This window comes from Orbicella faveolata, unplaced genomic scaffold (assembly GCF_042242905.1).
Source record: "Orbicella faveolata isolate gen_17 unplaced genomic scaffold, um_ofav_v1 contig_13, whole genome shotgun sequence".
Taxonomy (NCBI): domain Eukaryota; kingdom Metazoa; phylum Cnidaria; class Anthozoa; order Scleractinia; family Merulinidae; genus Orbicella; species Orbicella faveolata.
In genome coordinates, this window is record NW_028301540.1 from 30,303,860 (window position 1) to 30,320,551 (window position 16,692).

At 37.8% G+C, this 16,692-nt stretch overlaps 2 protein-coding genes and 1 pseudogene across 6 annotated transcripts; 1 reads left to right on the forward strand and 2 right to left on the reverse strand.

Annotated features, from left to right (window-relative positions):
* The first annotated feature begins 5 nt into the window (after positions 1-5).
* Positions 6-13,551, forward strand: LOC110054378 (sorting nexin-30-like). Of its 4 annotated transcripts, XM_089285379.1 has the most exons (22): positions 6-93; positions 442-680; positions 3,710-3,804; positions 4,360-4,413; positions 5,634-5,706; positions 6,002-6,082; positions 6,211-6,276; positions 6,569-6,633; positions 6,805-6,870; positions 7,012-7,102; positions 7,413-7,551; positions 7,679-7,728; positions 8,063-8,113; positions 8,415-8,531; positions 8,912-8,990; positions 9,106-9,179; positions 9,274-9,324; positions 9,527-9,595; positions 10,023-10,103; positions 10,703-10,762; positions 11,204-11,356; positions 11,712-13,551. In XM_089285379.1, exons 2-22 carry the CDS (start codon positions 585-587, stop codon positions 11,799-11,801), a joined length of 1,701 nt encoding a protein of 566 aa, XP_089141505.1. In that variant the 5' UTR covers positions 6-93; positions 442-584; the 3' UTR covers positions 11,802-13,551. The 4 variants fall into 4 exon arrangements, with proteins under 4 accessions (XP_089141505.1, XP_089141502.1, XP_089141503.1 ...); XM_089285376.1 differs by lacking the exon at positions 6-93 and having other exon boundaries at positions 125-680; XM_089285377.1 differs by lacking the exon at positions 6-93 and having other exon boundaries at positions 126-680; positions 9,118-9,179.
* Positions 1,724-2,699, reverse strand: LOC149115940 (uncharacterized). The gene has a single exon (XM_089285401.1). The coding sequence runs from the start codon at positions 2,670-2,672 to the stop codon at positions 1,764-1,766; it is 909 nt and encodes a 302-aa protein (XP_089141527.1). The 5' UTR covers positions 2,673-2,699; the 3' UTR covers positions 1,724-1,763.
* Positions 13,443-16,671, reverse strand: LOC110054309 (single-strand selective monofunctional uracil DNA glycosylase-like; annotated as a pseudogene). Its single transcript, XR_016206164.1, has 2 exons — positions 16,358-16,671; positions 13,443-15,048 (listed from the first exon to the last, which is right to left on the reverse strand). The product of XR_016206164.1 is annotated as a single-strand selective monofunctional uracil DNA glycosylase-like (transcript).
* Positions 16,672-16,692: the final 21 nt, after the last annotated feature.

Sequence of the window (16,692 nt, forward strand, 5' to 3'; positions counted from 1 at the left end):
TGTTTGGACACTAAAGGAATTTCCGGTCATACAGCTGCATCATGGGTAGTTTCGTCTTGGCAATGAACGAAGATATTGAGAGTGTCTCATGAGGTGAGTAGTTTTAATCCCCTGACTTTTTTTCTGTTTACAAGTTCGGCCAATATCGCCAACTGCTCGAAAATATGAGACTCTGTGGTTTATTTGAACTCCACTGTTTTTGTCGCCGTTCGATCTTCGGAAAGAATGTTCTTTCCCGGCTTTTTCATCTCTATCGGAAATGTATGAATGGACAGCTGGAGTGACAAAGCTTTTTAAATTATCATCTCTACAAAATGAGCTCAAAAGTTGTTTGTCGTAAGAGAAGTAAACGAAAAAGCCGACAACTGCAGGCACTGAGAGATTTCACAGCAGCGGATACGTGTTATAGTGATGGAGCAAATCCTCTGTCTTTTCACATAGGTGAAATCTTCACGTTCCTGAGTCGCCGGGACAATTACTGGGTTAATGTGGAGAGAACTGTTCGGAAACACAACCCTTTGCTCAAGACGAAAGATTATTCTGCTATTGAGCGGGGTATTGTGCCACTGGACTACGTAATAGAGATGGAAACCAAACAGAATGAAGGAATGTCTTCTTTGCCCAATGAAGACGATTACCCGGCCCAGGATGGCGACGAAAGTCAAGACAACATCTTCAAGGTATTCAAAAATTTATGTGGTCGACTTTTGTAAGAGTTGCATGTTCCGTGACTTTTCCACTGGTGATCTGTATCGCCAATGTGATATTAAAACTATCTAAAGAATAAAGGAGAAGTTTACAGTCAAAATAGTTTAATTATTTTAATACGAAAATTTTCCGCAAATGGCCCGTTCTAGGACGAACCTTGTCAGAAGCATTCGACTATCGCTTTGCTCAATCCTTTTTCCGACGTAACCGTTCCGTAGATAAATTGTCAAATATAACGGTGGCTTAATCGCTATTTCTATTTTTGTTTGTAGAGATCCCCGGTCGATTACTATCGTTTCAATCCAGACTTGAGGAGTCTTAAGGAGCCAATTTAAAAATTCCTCATCTTATTAAGTTCGATTTCACAGTAGTCGGTTGGGTTTAAAAGGGATTCAGGAGCTTGTAAATAATGAATGCATTGTGGTTATGACTCTAAGTAAATATTATGATATTTTATATGTTGCATTGAATTTGTTAAACCACGAACTTCCAAAATCAAATTTTTGCTTACTCGAACATCCCCGGTTAAACCTTCCATATCCCACATAAGCTTTCATTACTAAAGAATTTGTTTTATAGACAATGTTTTGCCAAATAAATTCACGCGAAATTTGACTTCTGGGATATTTAGTCTTCATGGAGTACAAATAATATATGCAAAATGAGTACAAATGTCCCACAATATTTGTACTGGAAACTTGTTTAACAGGTTATCTGTAAGACTCTTTTCCTTCTAAATAAGAATACAAAATACGGTTCCAGGTCAGGATTCGGGAAAATAATAATAATAATAATAATAATAATAATAATAATAATAATAATAGTAATAATAATAATAATAATAAAATACTATTATCATCATCATAACATTAATTAACATATTCCATACAAATTGGTATATACAAGGTAAAAGTAAGTAAAAGAATAAACTATTAAAACCTATTTCAACAGTGTTTACATAATGGCTCCCTCCTGGGTTTCAACGTCAATATCGGTATATTACAAGGTAAAAGTAAATAAAAGAAATAAACTATTAAAACCTATTTCAACAGTGTTTACATAATGGCTCCCTCCTGGGTTTCAACGTCAATATCAATGTTCTTAAAGTCACAAAAGGCTTTCCTTCTAGCTCTTGAACCTCTTAGGCAGATTAGTGCGGATCTTAGTAAAGCGAAGGATGTCCTTGCTCTTATCCAGGAGATTGTTTTAGCATAATGTTCTCCTTTCTTGATGGAGATCAGCTGCGCCAGTCTGGAATGGTATTGCAAGCACTCGTTTCCCATGCCGCCTGTTGACGTGAAAATAAGGGGTGTAAAAGTTCCTTGTTCGATATCCAAAACCCTCCTCGCGTAAAGGCGTTTCTTCTCGTTCTCATGATTGCAGTATATCTGTTGGAGCTCTAGGTCCCTATACGAATCAGCATTAGGGTGACAAACCCTCACATCAAAGAATGCTGATTGTTGGTTCTCCCAGAACCCGCGTGCATGAATATCTAATCTCGCATCTGGAGCTCGATTAGAACCTCTTCCCAGCTGTTCACCCGAGATGTCTTGCAGGACAGGCTCAATCTCAACATTGGTACAAACCATATTCAGGAGTTCGGCTTCTAAGTCCCTCAGCTCATTGTGACGTTGGGTAACAAACCCACCTCTCTTGCATATCATTGCGTGGTCCACTGTAAAAGCATCACCGCATACACAGGTGGAGGGGATATCATCAACCGGCCAATCATAGCGCAGTTTGATTGCATCGCGGAACTCTCTCTTATTTAAATTGAAACCCATTTCACGAAGGGGGAGTACCGTCAGCCAAACAGATGACCCTTTTTCCGCAGCAAGGTCAAGTGCCCATTGGACTTTCTGTGGGGCTACCCCTCTGATATGCTCTGCCCTGTCTTCGAGCACCGTTGCTCTCTCACTCCTCATTGCCTGTTGTAGTGGCTTGACCAAAGAATCATCCGGCATCTGATGGGATTGAGCCACGATCTGTTGGACCAGCAGGATGGTAACTTTGACGGAGGAGGATTGCTCAAGATTTGCGTCAAGACACGGGTTTGTCATGCCAAGCCCCCCTAGACGGACTGGCAGTGCTAGAATGTCCCTGTCCAGCCGAGTGCACCTATGCTCCGTAATAATAATAATAATAATAATAATAATAATAATAATAATAATAATAATAATAATAATAATAAAGATCTTTCAACAGGGAGCCCACTTCACATACATGTGGTTTTCAGTGCGGCCCTGCAAAGATAAAATTGCAAGAGCTAAAGAAATAGTAGATTAATAATAAAAACGTTTGGATAGATCTAATACATTTTAGTTTGTGATATCAACGTGCATTTTACTTCTCGTGTGTATTTTGACTCATCAAAATAAATTGCTAATACTAATATACAAAATTATCTAATGAGATATATGTAATGAAGCCCAGCTCTCGCAATCCAGTCAGTCAGACGCTCAACTTATTGTTAACATATGACTAGACACTACATAGGTTTAATTTTTTTTTTTAGCATTGTGTAGTTTCAGAAAATATCCATACATCCCTCACAGAAGGGATTTTCTACAAGACACTCCCACTCCTGAGCTGTAAATTCCAATTGAGCTTGGTGCATTTCTTTAAATGTATTGGTCTTAGAGAACCCCCACCCCGTAGAAAATTCCAGTCCCTTCTGTGGGGTGTGTATGGATATTTTATGGAACTGCACATTTACTTAAATATATTCTGTTGCCAGGGTATTCTAGAAAGAAAGCAGTTGATGTTTTTTGTTATTTGTTTGTTTGTTTGTTGCAGATAACACATGGAAGTATACAATGATTTTAAAACTGAAACTGGTTGGAAAAATTCCAACCCCAACCCTCTCTCCCTCGATGTAAAACATCCTCAGTTATTTCCTGTTAATGAGCCTCATGATTTTGTTCTGTTAGGAAAGTAAATGAATATTAAATTGATTTTATTAGTCACCTTATAATATGATACATGTACATGTGCCTTTTAGCTCAAGAGTGAGAGAGACAGACTGGCTGAGGAATTGGAACAACTGAAGAGAAAGCTTGATGAAGCATACAAGGAAAATGCCACACTTCATGAAAGGTTAGCCTTCAAGTACACTGTAGCTTTACATCACTGAGACAATTGGAAACCTTTGTTATATGAATGCCAAACAATAAAAACTTTACAGTTAATAATAATATAGAAGCAAGGACTGAACTGTACAGAACTAAGGTGTTTTGTGTGTCTGCTGAAGAGCACTACTTGTATGTTGAGAGGTGAACGTTGATAAATTGTAAATCTTGTAAATTTACCCTGGACTGAAGATGCTATATGGAGGCTTGGGTGTATGTGTAAACCTGACTACTCTAAAATATAAAGTTTTTGTTGTTCATGTTTTAATAAAATTTAAAACCTTGTGGCACTTTTGAAGTAGGGGAGAGTCGTGAATGCAAGTGCAATAACCACGCATATAGACATGTATGAAAAAGGAACTTGTGCCAAATTTTGCTCTTGCTTCACAACTGTGATTAAAACTTCATTCTTGAAGAATTGTACATGTAAGAAAGATATTGAGTCTGTAGTTGCTGCTGCGACTGAAGATGTACCCTCTTTCAGTAAATAGTGATTTCCCTAACATTGCTGTTGATTTTCAAGGTCTGCACAGGAGTACAAGCACAATTTACAGCTTGTTCATCAGCTGTTACAACAGTAAGACATTTATAAACCACTTTAAACGTGTCAAGCTGCAGTTATGCATTCAGCTGATGTCATTCGTGGTTAACAAAGTCTTATTGATTTAACCTCAGCTGATGAATCACGCTAACACTGCACAGTATTCATGACTTAGTATTAAGCTTATTATTGATAACAAGCTAAGAAATTAAAACATAAAATCGCTGATGACATTGATTTGAAGTAATTTGTCATTTAATAATTTATTTATAATAATCAAGTTATTATAATCATTAATTGATTTTTAAAATATTATTGTAATAATTATAATCAATTAATTAAAAGTAAATAATTCATGCAAGCAAAAATTATGGGTGAAAATTAACTTAATATTCATTAAAAAATGATTCATTTGTTGATATCTAGGGATCTTTCTAACCAAGTGATTTGTAATTAATGATTAATTATTCTGTCATGTTGTAACATGTACTCTTCAAGATTTTTTTTCCATCAAACCAACACTCATGCCGGGAACTTGGTCTTCTAGGCTGATAATAGTTCAAGACAGTTATGAATTTCATTGGCAATATTTTCATCACGCAAGTTGATTAACTAGATTTATTAGTTTTAAGTTTCCGGGATATGATCGGTATTCTAGACTTCGCCTTCCCCCCCCCCCCCTTTTTTTTCTCTGAAGTTAATACCGGTATATGTTATTATCAATATTAATTAATTTACTGCAACTTCGTTTCCACAATCAGTAGTTTCAAACCCTCACTTGTTCTCCTTTTAATTTACTAAATAATATAATTTTTAATAAATTGTTAACTTGTGCTCAGCTATATAACAGCATTGTGAGGGGGACTGTTTACAGAAAGAGGGACTACAGCTGGACTAAGTAATGAAATTATCTGTTAACAAGTTGTGTCGGTAGAAATCAGTAACTGGAATGTGTATATTGCTGAGAAAGCCTCATTGTTAGAAAGCAGTACGGGGTATTTATTATTGATTTACTAATTAGTGACTGACTGTTTTTCTGACTGACTGACTGATTGTGACTGACTGACTGACTGACTGACTGACTGACTGACTGACTGACTGACTTGCTTGCTTGCTTAATTACTATATTCTGCATCATTGACTTGTCATTGAACAGTGCAAATAATTGTTAGTAATTTGTCTACTTGCTTGTCATGTGAATTTATTGAAAAAATTTTTCCTACTCATCATTAATTCAGTTGTCATTTGATTTTCAGGTATTATGCTGTTGGTGAAACTGTGGTGTCCACTAAAGAGGAACTAGCAATTACACAGCAATCTTTGATAGAGGTATTGCCAGTAGTTGCATTTAACATCATCATCATCTTTCCCTTCTCTCCTTGAGGAGAATAGAGCTATCACTCTGTCTCCTCCAATCAACTTGGTCTTTTGCCAGCACCTCAGTCCCCCTCCACGTCTCGAATTCAAGATGTTCTCTCTCCTTGTTGACCATTCTCTGCCACGTCTCTCTTGGCCTTCTTCTGTTTGCCTTAGGGTGCCCATGGTAGTGCTAATATATAAATTTAGTGTATTATTCTCAATGTTGCTGTTTAATTGACATTTTCCCCTTGTCTCTCATTTGCAGGAGCAGGAGAGAAGTCGTCAATATCAAAAGCAACTAGAAGACATCAAGAGTCAAATTAATAAATCAGGCAATAAGTCAGCGGTATGTGTTGATCTCAGCTGTCAAGGCAGGGCAGATCTACCCTATACAATGTATATAAATTATTTTATTTATCTTATTATATTTTTGCATAAATACTAAATCTAATTATTTGTTACTTTTGACTGCAGATTAAACTTTTGGACAAAATTATTCAAAAGGAAATCAAATCTCAACCAAATGGATTAATACAAAAGGCAAGATATAAATTATGTTAGTAATGAATAAATATGATTATTGATTTATGTGCATGGAAGGCTTGGTGACCACATAAGTTAATAGTATATTTCGCTTATGAATGGAAAGGTCCAGGGTTGAATATTGAAAATATGCTTTCACTGTGTAATTGGGCAGTAATTCACTAATTGCAGTCCCAGTTAGCACACAAACCATGCAGTTTATGGTGACTTAAATAATGAATTAATTGCAATCATTATGGTAATTTATATATAACTTATAGTTAACATTAAAATTTTCATTAAATTACAGACAAGATCTGAAAGTTCATCTGGTGATTTAATGCTCTCTTGTGCACTCTGCCATGAAAAAATGAGGTGAGTTTAGTTTACTAACACTAAATTTTAATAATAGTTATTGTAAAGTTGTAAAATTAATGACACATTTGAAGGGCTAATAGCCTGACAATTTACATGCAGCTCAGCTTCTGTTATTGAACCTTTCACAAAGGATATCAATTGCTAAGCATGCAATCTCTGGCCTTGCAGGGTGGATGAACTTGCTACGCATTCCAAGGTGTGTTCGTCAAAAGATAAAGGAAAACCACCAACAACGTAAGTCAGACAGTTTTTTAGAATATGCGGAATATATTAAATTAGTGCTTGTTGAGTTTGCTTTCCTTGAGTGTCTGATGATTTAGATTCTGATATGCATAAATTATATACATTGACACTGTAATTTTAATTTATTTTCAGTCCAACAACACCAGGCACAGAATTACTTCGTGTTACAGTGACATGTTCTGAAACGGATGAGAAAAATGCCACATTTAAAGTTGTAACAAAGGTGAGAAATTTGTCATAAGACTGGTACCATCACACACAATCGTTAACAGTCTTCACATTAGAAAGAATTCTTGATACACAAATGATGTAGCATTTTATGAGCCATGATTTCTTCTCAAGACTCATCTGACATTGCACAGACATACAGACTGGACGCAAGCTCTGAGTATAGCATTGTTAGCTAGTTGCTAGAACTGAACTGAACTTAACAATTTTTCCTTCCAATTTAATTAATAAAATTAAATAACAAAAATATAATTACCACTTGCAATGAGTCACCAGAAACTGTTGTGCCATATTTTCACTTGCAGACGACTCAAGAAAACTTTAAGTTCTCCGACTATGAGGTTCACCGTAGTGAAGGTGATTTTGAGTGGCTTCAGTCAGCATTAGAGGAAGCTTGCCCTGAGAGAATCATCCCTCCTATGGTCTCACACTCTTCATTACATGGTACTACCTACAATAAATTATCAGAAAATTGGGAACTTTGTGCTGCATAGTCAAATTTGAAGTTTTGCCAGACTTGATAGGCCCATAAAAATAAAAGTTTTAAAAGAATTTATTCGTTGATTTCCAGGAAAAATGAGGGAAGTTCAAAGATTTTTATCAAGAATTTGTGCTCACAAGGTAGGGGGACTCATTTAATTTGTTTAGATTTTAATAATAAATTGTTAGGATCATTGATTCTGAGTTTTCCAATTCTACATGCAATGCTGCATGTGTATGTTGTAGGTCAATATGAAATTCAGGTTAAAATGAATTCAAATTCCTTCGTCTCTTAACGCTAATTACTCATGGATCATGAATAATTAGGGTTAGAAGGCAAGGGGAATTGAGAATCAAACTAGGTTCAAATCATTTTAGCCTGAATTTCATTTTTACCTACAACATGTACATTGCAATCAGAACACCGTCTACCCCTTGTAGTGAAATTTCATTTTATGTTTTTGTCTCATTTTAGGTTTTGAAAAAACATCATCTTCTGAACTTGTTTTTAACTGGTGAGGGTCAGGTAAGGCACTTCTTTTGATACAATTATCAGGCACAGATCTATATAGCCAGGATAAATTGACTGATTTCTGAAACAACAAATGCCAAATGAGCAAGTGTATCTTGAGAGATCTGGGGCCATGCTCCCCCAGGAATTGTTTTGGATTTCAACTCCCCAAAGTTCCCTTTCCTGGGTTTCTGAGTCATTCTGAAAATTCTGGGTGATTTCTGTAAAATGGTGGAAACTGGTATGGATCCACGCTTGATGATAAAAGTCTCTCTAATAATAAACTTAATCAGGATGCCTTGCACATTGCTTACAGGACATGCAAAGAGCTAAAGAGGACCTTGAAAAAAGAAAAAGAAAAGTCAATGCAACAGCTAATAAAGCTTTGAAGCAGGAACCCTGTGATCAGAATGCCCCTGTCATCAAGTGCCAGGTTAGTTACTTTAATTTATTGAATTTGTCAAAATTTTGAAAAACTCAGAATCCATGGATCATGGTAAAACCAGCAATAATAGGTTATTGGGAGTGGTTTGATTATGCTATAGACAATCTGGAATACAACTTTGCAAGAGACTGGAATCCGTAACTTAGTACTGTTGTGGACAAAAAAAATTGGCTCAAGGATGGTTTAAAATTTACCAAAAAAATGATTCATGGGCCATTCATTTCAACTATGCCTAGAGCTGATTTAAACATTTCCTATTTTTTGATATTGATAGTTTTATGGTCCATCGCTGTTGACAGTATTCAACAGTGTTCATGCCATAAAGCTTAATTTGACAGTTGATTAACTTTGTGTTCATTCCATTACAGAGATACTTGGAGCAGTTTGCAGCAAATCTTGATGGCTTGATCACACACCTACAGGATTGTTTGAACAAGAACACAATAGGTACACAACAGCTGTGTTGACAGTATTTTATTTTTAGGTGTCCCATGTTTGATGGGTTGATTGACACATGTGCTTGTATTTCCGTGTTAATTTACAAATAATAAAATTAATTTAGTATCATTTTCAGATGGCCCTGGTGTTTGGTTCAAGTCCATGGCTGACTTTGAGCCTGCAGAAACATACTTGAAGGTACAGTGGTTACATGTTAAGACTGAGTTATAGGTTATTGTTAAGGTCCCAACCATGTGATCTTATTTTGATATCTTGTGCTCTGATTTTTCAGGTGGCTACAGCAGCCCTCAGTAAAATTTGTATTGAGTTGGAAAATAACCGAGTGAGTGGCTGAAAGACAATATTATTATTAATAATAATTTTTATTTGGTTCTATTAAAAATAATAAAGCATGGACAGACAGATGGATAGACTGACTGTTTGATTGAAAAACTAACACATCAAAGCATATTCCAGTGATGTTCTCTGTCTTTTTTATTTTTTGGGTAATAATTTAATATTTTGTTTTTATTTTGTAACTCTAGGAAACAGCAGAAGAAAAACTTATAGTGAATGATCTGAAGAGTGTCTACCACTATGTGAAGAGTGCTGGGGTATGTGGAAGAAAATGTTTTTGCTTGTTTTTTGCTCTTATCCTTTGAAACTACAGTACTGGCCAGGAAACTTGTTGAAAAAATGACAAAATGCCAGGGGATGGGTTATACAATCATGTGGGGTAAAAACTCTTTTGTTAGTCCTGTGTGTTAGTCCTAGCTCATCCAAATGTATATAGATCCCTACTTTTTATTTTAATGTTTAACAGTGACTGTTGTAAATAGATCCTTAATTTTAATTTTTAGTTTTTAATGCTATAAAAGGGTTTCGCCCTCGGCTATTTTACCTAGACCTGTTAATAAAGTTGTTTTTGGTGGTGGTGTCTGATGGATCAAGGGGATTATTTAGTACATATCTCGCACTGGTGACTTCAGGTGGCACAATGTGTGTTAAATACAAATTAAGACTCTCCCTTCAATTTTATAGGGACTTCTTCAAAGAGTGCAGGCTGCAGTAGAAACATTCTTATTCTGGGATGAGGAAGTTAGAGCTTATGAACAGAGGGAGGTTTGTGACCAACATTTAATTTCTTCATACATTACCAATAGATTGGTGACCTGGTGAGATTGAGAAATCATCAACTGAGGGAAACCGCTAAATTTTAATTCTCAGAACAGAACTATGTAGTGGTTGTTGTTAGCTGCAGGTTACCACATTGGATTCTGATTTTCAGAGTGGTCCAGAGTTAATGCTGGCTAGGCTCATTGTGTTGTGTTGTAGTGCAAGGTACTCTCACTCCATATTTGCTTCTCTTTACCCGAGTACCAACAAATTTCAGAGAATCCTGACAAGATGCTGTGTCGTCAGCTGCAATAAACTTGTAATATTGATGCTCCAGTCCGTTCATGCTATGAATACCAGAGTTAAGCAGTTGCATAATAAGCAGTCTACTTGTAGCCTTCTGGTCACACGTAAAAAAAAACATCACTTATTAAATAGTGGTCAGTGAATGGCTGTGAGCTTGATCTCTCAATGGCCAGGTCAGAGTAATGAGATGTCAGTTTGATATTCATGAGGAGTTCAAAGGCTGGCCTTTGCATTCATGGGAACCGTGATGACATTAGTCGTAACTCTGTAAAAGGAATGTATCATTTGATAAATTGCAGAAGCCATCTTCAGAAGACAGTGCAGATAATAGCAGTGATCAAACACAGAAGTGGGCTGTGGTGAGTACATGTAGTATCTTTGCCTTCAATTCTAAATCTTTTACACACTGAAATAAAGTTTATGTATGCACATGTACAAATCAAGATAGAAACTAAACAGTTACTCAAGTTTCATGCTTAAAGCGATCTTCAGACTGTGCCCTTAGCGGTGGTTGAAACAAAATTTAAACTGATTCGTGGAGGGCATGTGGAGCAATCCTGTATGTATGCACATGTAATATGTTATTAAGCGAAACTGGACTCACTTTCACAAAGGAGAGAAATCTGGATTTTGTACTAGATAATTTGCCGAAACTTGCCCTGGCTTGAAATCAACTGTCATTACGGAGAGTGATCATCACTATTATTAATTACGGGTTTGAGGCACCTGTCTGCACCTATAAACCAGACTTTTGATTTTCCTCTGTATTTAATTTTAGACCTACCTCGCTTTGATTTCAGGCAAATTCTAACTGTGCAGATGCCAAAACAAGCCTTGAATTCCTTTGCAAAGACTTGTCATCTGAGCTAGCACACTTTGACTGGAGAAAAGAAGTAGAATTACGTGAAATATTGACTGAATACTCAGCACTCAGATCGGAACACTTTGAAAAGGTATTGAAAGAATACATTAGCATTTATTTGAACACAATCATTATCTGCAGACAACCTGATATACTTACTATAGAGCAGTTTTCAATTGTCATAAAACCAAAACCAATGATTAGAAATACTTACCAATTAGACTACTCAGCCAATCTCAAACCACAGTAAAACCAGAACCAATTGAAAGTAATTTTGCTTGACTACGTTCAACACTAAAATTTAGATAACCACTCTCTCCTAGAAAGTTATTACAAAAACTACTGTTACCCTAAGGAACAAAGAATAAAAAGAATACCAAATTCGTGTATGTTCATAAAACATTCTTGAAAGACTTTTGCCCTATAATAGTTCTCTTCATGTGTAGGTCCAGAGTAAATGGTTTGGTGTCAAACTCATGGTGGAAGCACCAATAGCTGCAGAGGTGCGAGCAATCAAGTGTATGGAGGAGTCCTGATAAAAGAAAATGTAAAATGATAAAACCCAACTGACTTGTCTGGCATCCAGATTGATCTGAGTCCTCTTCACAAGTTCCATAATGGCAGAAGGGAATAAATAATAATAATAATAATAATTATAAAAATTATAATTGTAATAATATATGCAGTGCTCTTTTATCTAAAATAATTATAAATGTAAGTGTAAAAAAGCCCAAATGCAATAGAATAGCTAGCTAGGAACAGACATTTATTATGTTAAGTAATGGTAGAGTGTTAAAGCAAACCAAACTTCAAATGAAATGACCTTGTTTTTAGTTCTTCCTTCCCAAATGGAGAAAAATAAAAATATTAGCCTGAGGTAATTTCCTCTGTCTGATCTTGCAGAATAAGAACTTGCAAATGATTTTTAGCATTTAAATCAACTTCCAGAATTCTTAGTTTGGTAAACTACTGTTGTTTTACAATGCAGAGCCATGCTTTGTCAATAAACATGGCTCTTGAATAGAACATAATCTTCTTTGTTATAACTGATAAAAGTAAAAAATATTGTCATGGTTTGTTATGATTTTTACTGTCAGAGGTTTTTAGACCTTTTCCAAGCATTCAGTTAGCAGGGCTGTAGCTAGAAGAAACTTTTGACTGAGGTAATGTCCATGAAAACGTTCTGACTGAGGCAATGTCCAAGGTTAAATTCTCTTCCTTGGTATTTAGGGTGTTTCTGATGACTGTAAACAACAAAGAACAAAATGACTGAGGCAAGTGCCTTGGTTTGCCTGATACAAGCTACAGCCCTGGTTAGTTGGTTAACATAGGCTGTATGCTTTTATCCTAACACAGCCCGTGTGTCCATTCATAGGGGTAAGGAGTGAGAGAGAAGCTAAATACTCGGCAAGTTAGTTGTTGATACATGAAGTAGTTAAGAAATTGGGAATTATTTGTACCTACACTGTACAGTTTCAAATGAATTAAATGACCCGAATTTATATTAAATAATATATTTACTAGTACTGGTATTTTACATAATTTTAATTATTACACATAAAAATAAATACATGCTGCAGTTTTTCACAGTTCCATTAATTTAGTTTTTTAATCCATTGCTTGTTTTTAGATAGTTTGAAGTACTTTAAATTAGCTATAAAACGTAAAACAAGATATCATAGTTTAATTTTTGTAGTATTAATTTATATTAATTTTGTTAGAAAATTAATTGTACACTGCATTGTACAAGTGTAAATTCATCAACTGTCTTTTTTTTGCATTTCCCTGTACTTAGCAAGTCCATCACCAAATTAATCTGGAATGTATTGAATTCCAAGTCATCCCAGGGCAGGAAAAAACCTAGGTTAGATTGCCCGGGGCAAGTAAATTTTGCTCTTGGGCAAGTGAAAATGGAAGTTTAGTGGTCCGGTGGGCAAGTGAAATTAACCTCAGTAGTCTTGTTAGTTGATAAGGCATAAACATTGTGCACCTATTGGGCAAATAATATTTTAGTGGAGGCAACTTAAGACTGAAGTGTACTGGCCCACTGGATTTCAATTTTTTTTTTCCTGCCCTGCATCTCATGATGATAATCATATCAACAAACAAGCAATAATTGCACGCTAATTGCTTTTTTGCTGCGTGATTGGCTGAGCAGTACAGAAAATCAAGAGAGAGGTGGCAAATAGTAAATTTATTTATCAGCATACCATGTGGCATTAATATCACCATAGGCTCACAAAGTTTCATAATGAGAAATAAAAGCCCACAAAACATTAGCATCAATTTTTGTGATAACTAGTTATGATAAAGTGCTGCAACCCTGATATAATAAGCAATTCCTCATGGAACTGGCTATTCCTTACAACACTGACTGGCCATTTAAGTGTCATAAAATGACTGACACAAATCCCCATTTACAGTGCTGAAAACATGCACATGATCCCAGCAAGAGAATTGCAATAAAATTACTCTTAGTAACTTTGTAGCCAGATATAAGAAGCACTGTCTTACTCCTACAATCAGAGTCTCAAAGATGATGCACTGTTCCAGTTAATTTTTTTTTATTTAAGCAGGTTGTTACATAATAGGCCAATTTCAATAATAATAATTATATTGGAAATTCTAACTTGGCTCTGAGGCTTGGGGGAATAACACAAAAGAAATAAATTATTCATCCCTCACCCTTGATGTGATTTGTTTTGGTTAATTCCGCCAAGCCTGGGAGCCAAGTCAAAATTTGTTGATTCTTAGAAATGTACTGGTAGCCTAAGCATTGCCCATTCAGTGCAGGGCATGGCAGCATTTGGGGAAGGTCACAGGGAAGTGTCCCTCTGTGGAGAGGAGTCTGGAGGTGTGCCTCCCATGTAGCAAATTGCTGTGAGTTTGACGATTCACTGATGGCAGTCCTTTTGAGCAAAGCCTTACTGTTTGAGTATCATAAGCAGAGAATAACACCATAGCATTGGCAGAATGTGATGATTCTGTTGGGCAACAAAATTTAATGTGATATAACAAAAGTATATATATTTTCATTACAACCAAAACAGTACACACAATCAGGAAGTCCATCAGCCTTTCAGCAGTTCTCTTGTTTGGGGTGTTTTGCAACTCTTCACTGCTCTAATGAGTAAACTCCAAACAGAGCACACCGTCAGCCATCTTTGTTAGACCTGGATTTTTCATAAGGTACGTGTAAATACTTGGAACCTTAAAACCAAGCCACCAGGTTGTGCAGCCCTATCTTTTATTTTCATTCTTAATGTAACCCATGAGCCCCAAATCTGTGAGCTGTGTCAAAACAATGTCACTCCACCCAGCATTAGCTGCTGGGCTGGCTGGGCTGGCTGGGCTGGGATGCATTATTGAAAAAATTTCAACTTCACAGTCAATTAAAGCTTTGCGAGCTCTTTCCTCCGCGAACTTTCCAACTCCCACAACAATCTTAACATCAGTTAACTTCACAACATCTACAAGAGATTTATCACAAAGTTTGAGCAGTTGTTGTCTTTCACCTTTGGGCAGTTGAGGAGGAGTAATGTTTTTGCCGCTTGATGTCATGAACACAAGGGGACAATAGTTATGAATGAAACATTGGTGGAAAAAATTCTCAGGTGATTTGCTGTGTTCTTTGAAGAAACCCCAAAGCCGACCTCCACTGACTTCAGTTCTTGTACAGTCCAAGCCATGAATAAGTCTTTTTGGATGTTCTCTTTTGGGTTTATTGACACATCCTTTAATTTTAAGCCAGTCCTTGACATGTGCTGTATCTCCAAAAGGCACCTATTAAAAAAAAAACAGAATTAAGAAGTCCCTCCTGTCTGTCAGCAACTGGAATCTACAAGTCAGCATGCATTCATCCCTTCAGATAACAATTCCATTAAGGAGATGTTGTTTTCTGTAGCCTATAAATATTCACCCCCCCCCCCCCCCCAAAAAAAAAAAATCACTTTTTAACATGTGACCTATGTGACTAACAAGATCTAAAGCAGGGGTGGAGGGAGACAAGTGGAAGGTGAGGGGTGGGAAGTGGAGGGTGAGAGATGGGAAGTGGAGGGTGAGGGGTGGGAAGTGGTGGGTGGGGGAGAGAAGTGGAGGGTTGGGGGTGGGGGGAGGAAGTGGAGGGTGAGAGATGGGAAGTGGAGGGTGAGGGGAGGGAAGTGGTGGGTGGGGGAGAGAAGTGGAGGGTTGGGGGTGGGAAGCGGAGGGTGGGGGGAGGAAGTGGAGGGTTGGGGGTGGGAAGTGGAGGGTGAGGAGTGGGAAGTGGAGAGTGACAGGTGGGAAGTGGAGGGTGAGGGGTGAGGAGTGGAGGGTGAGGGGTGGAAAGTGGAGGGTGAGAGGTGGGAAGTGGAGGGTGAGAGGTGCAAAGTGAAGGGTGAGGGGTGGGAAGTGGAGGGTGAGAGGTGGGAAGTGGTGGATGAGGGGTGGGAAGTGGAGGATGAGGGATGGGAAGTGGAGGATGAGGGGTGGAAAGTGGAGGGTGAGAGGTGGGAAGTGGAGGGTGAGAGGTGTGAAGTGAAGGGTGAGGGATGGGAAGTGGAGGGTGAGGGGTGGAAAGTGGAGGGTGAGAGGTGGGAAGTGGAGGGTGAGGGATGGGAAGTGGAGGGTGAGGGGTGGAAAGTGGAGGGTGAGAGGTGGGAAGTGGAGGGTGAGAGGTGCGAAGTGAAGGGTGAGGGGTGGGAAGTGGAGGGTGAGAGGTGGGAAGTGGTGGATGAGGGGTGGGAAGTGGAGGATGAGGGATGGGAAGTGGAGGATGAGGGGTGGAAAGTGGAGGGTGAGAGGTGGGAAGTGGAGGGTGAGAGGTGTGAAGTGAAGGGTGAGGGGTGGGAAGTGGTGGATGAGGGGTGGGAAGTGGAGGATGAGGGATGGGAAGTGGAGGATGAGGGGTGGAAAGTGGAGGGTGAGAGGTGGGAAGTGGAGGGTGAGAGGTGTGAAGTGAAGGGTGAGGGGTGGGAAGTGGAGGGTGAGAGGTGGGAAGTGGAGGGTGAAGGTTCAAGGGAGAGTGTCAGGGGAGTGTTATCATCTGAGTTAACACAGTCATTACGGTAATGTTGATGACAAAACAGAGCAAATTTAGAGTAATTTAGCTCACCCCGTTTTGTGCCATTCCAAATGGACCGGGATTCATTCCCAGGAAGAGGACATTTTGTCCAACCTTGCAGTACTTCCTAACGTAATCTTCGTGGGTTTCTTTGGCATACTCAAGTGGGTTATAAACGAACGATACCGGAGAGGGAAAATTGAGAGAGGACACAACTCTTCTTCAAGTTTCAGCAGTTCCTCACAAATATTACTATCAGGGTCTGTTTTCCTCCTTTTAACAGATATGGTTGAATCAAGTTCATGTTCACCTCTGTCAGAACTGGCCGCCATTTTTGTTTTGTTTGTACGCAAGACCATATAAGGAGAAGGTAATGTTACTTTTCA

Bases quoted from the DNA above. Each gene is read 5' to 3' on its own strand.
- LOC110054378 (XM_089285376.1), top strand. From the start codon at position 315: ATGAGCTCAAAAGTTGTTTGTCGTAAGAGAAGTAAACGAAAAAGCCGA. The intron at 6,277-6,568 runs GCAAGATATAAA...ATTAAATTACAG, and splicing joins CAAATGGATTAATACAAAAG to ACAAGATCTGAAAGTTCATC. The intron at 11,357-11,711 runs GTATTGAAAGAA...CTTCATGTGTAG, and splicing joins GATCGGAACACTTTGAAAAG to GTCCAGAGTAAATGGTTTGG.
- LOC149115940 (XM_089285401.1), bottom strand. From the start codon at position 2,672: ATGCCGGATGATTCTTTGGTCAAGCCACTACAACAGGCAATGAGGAGT.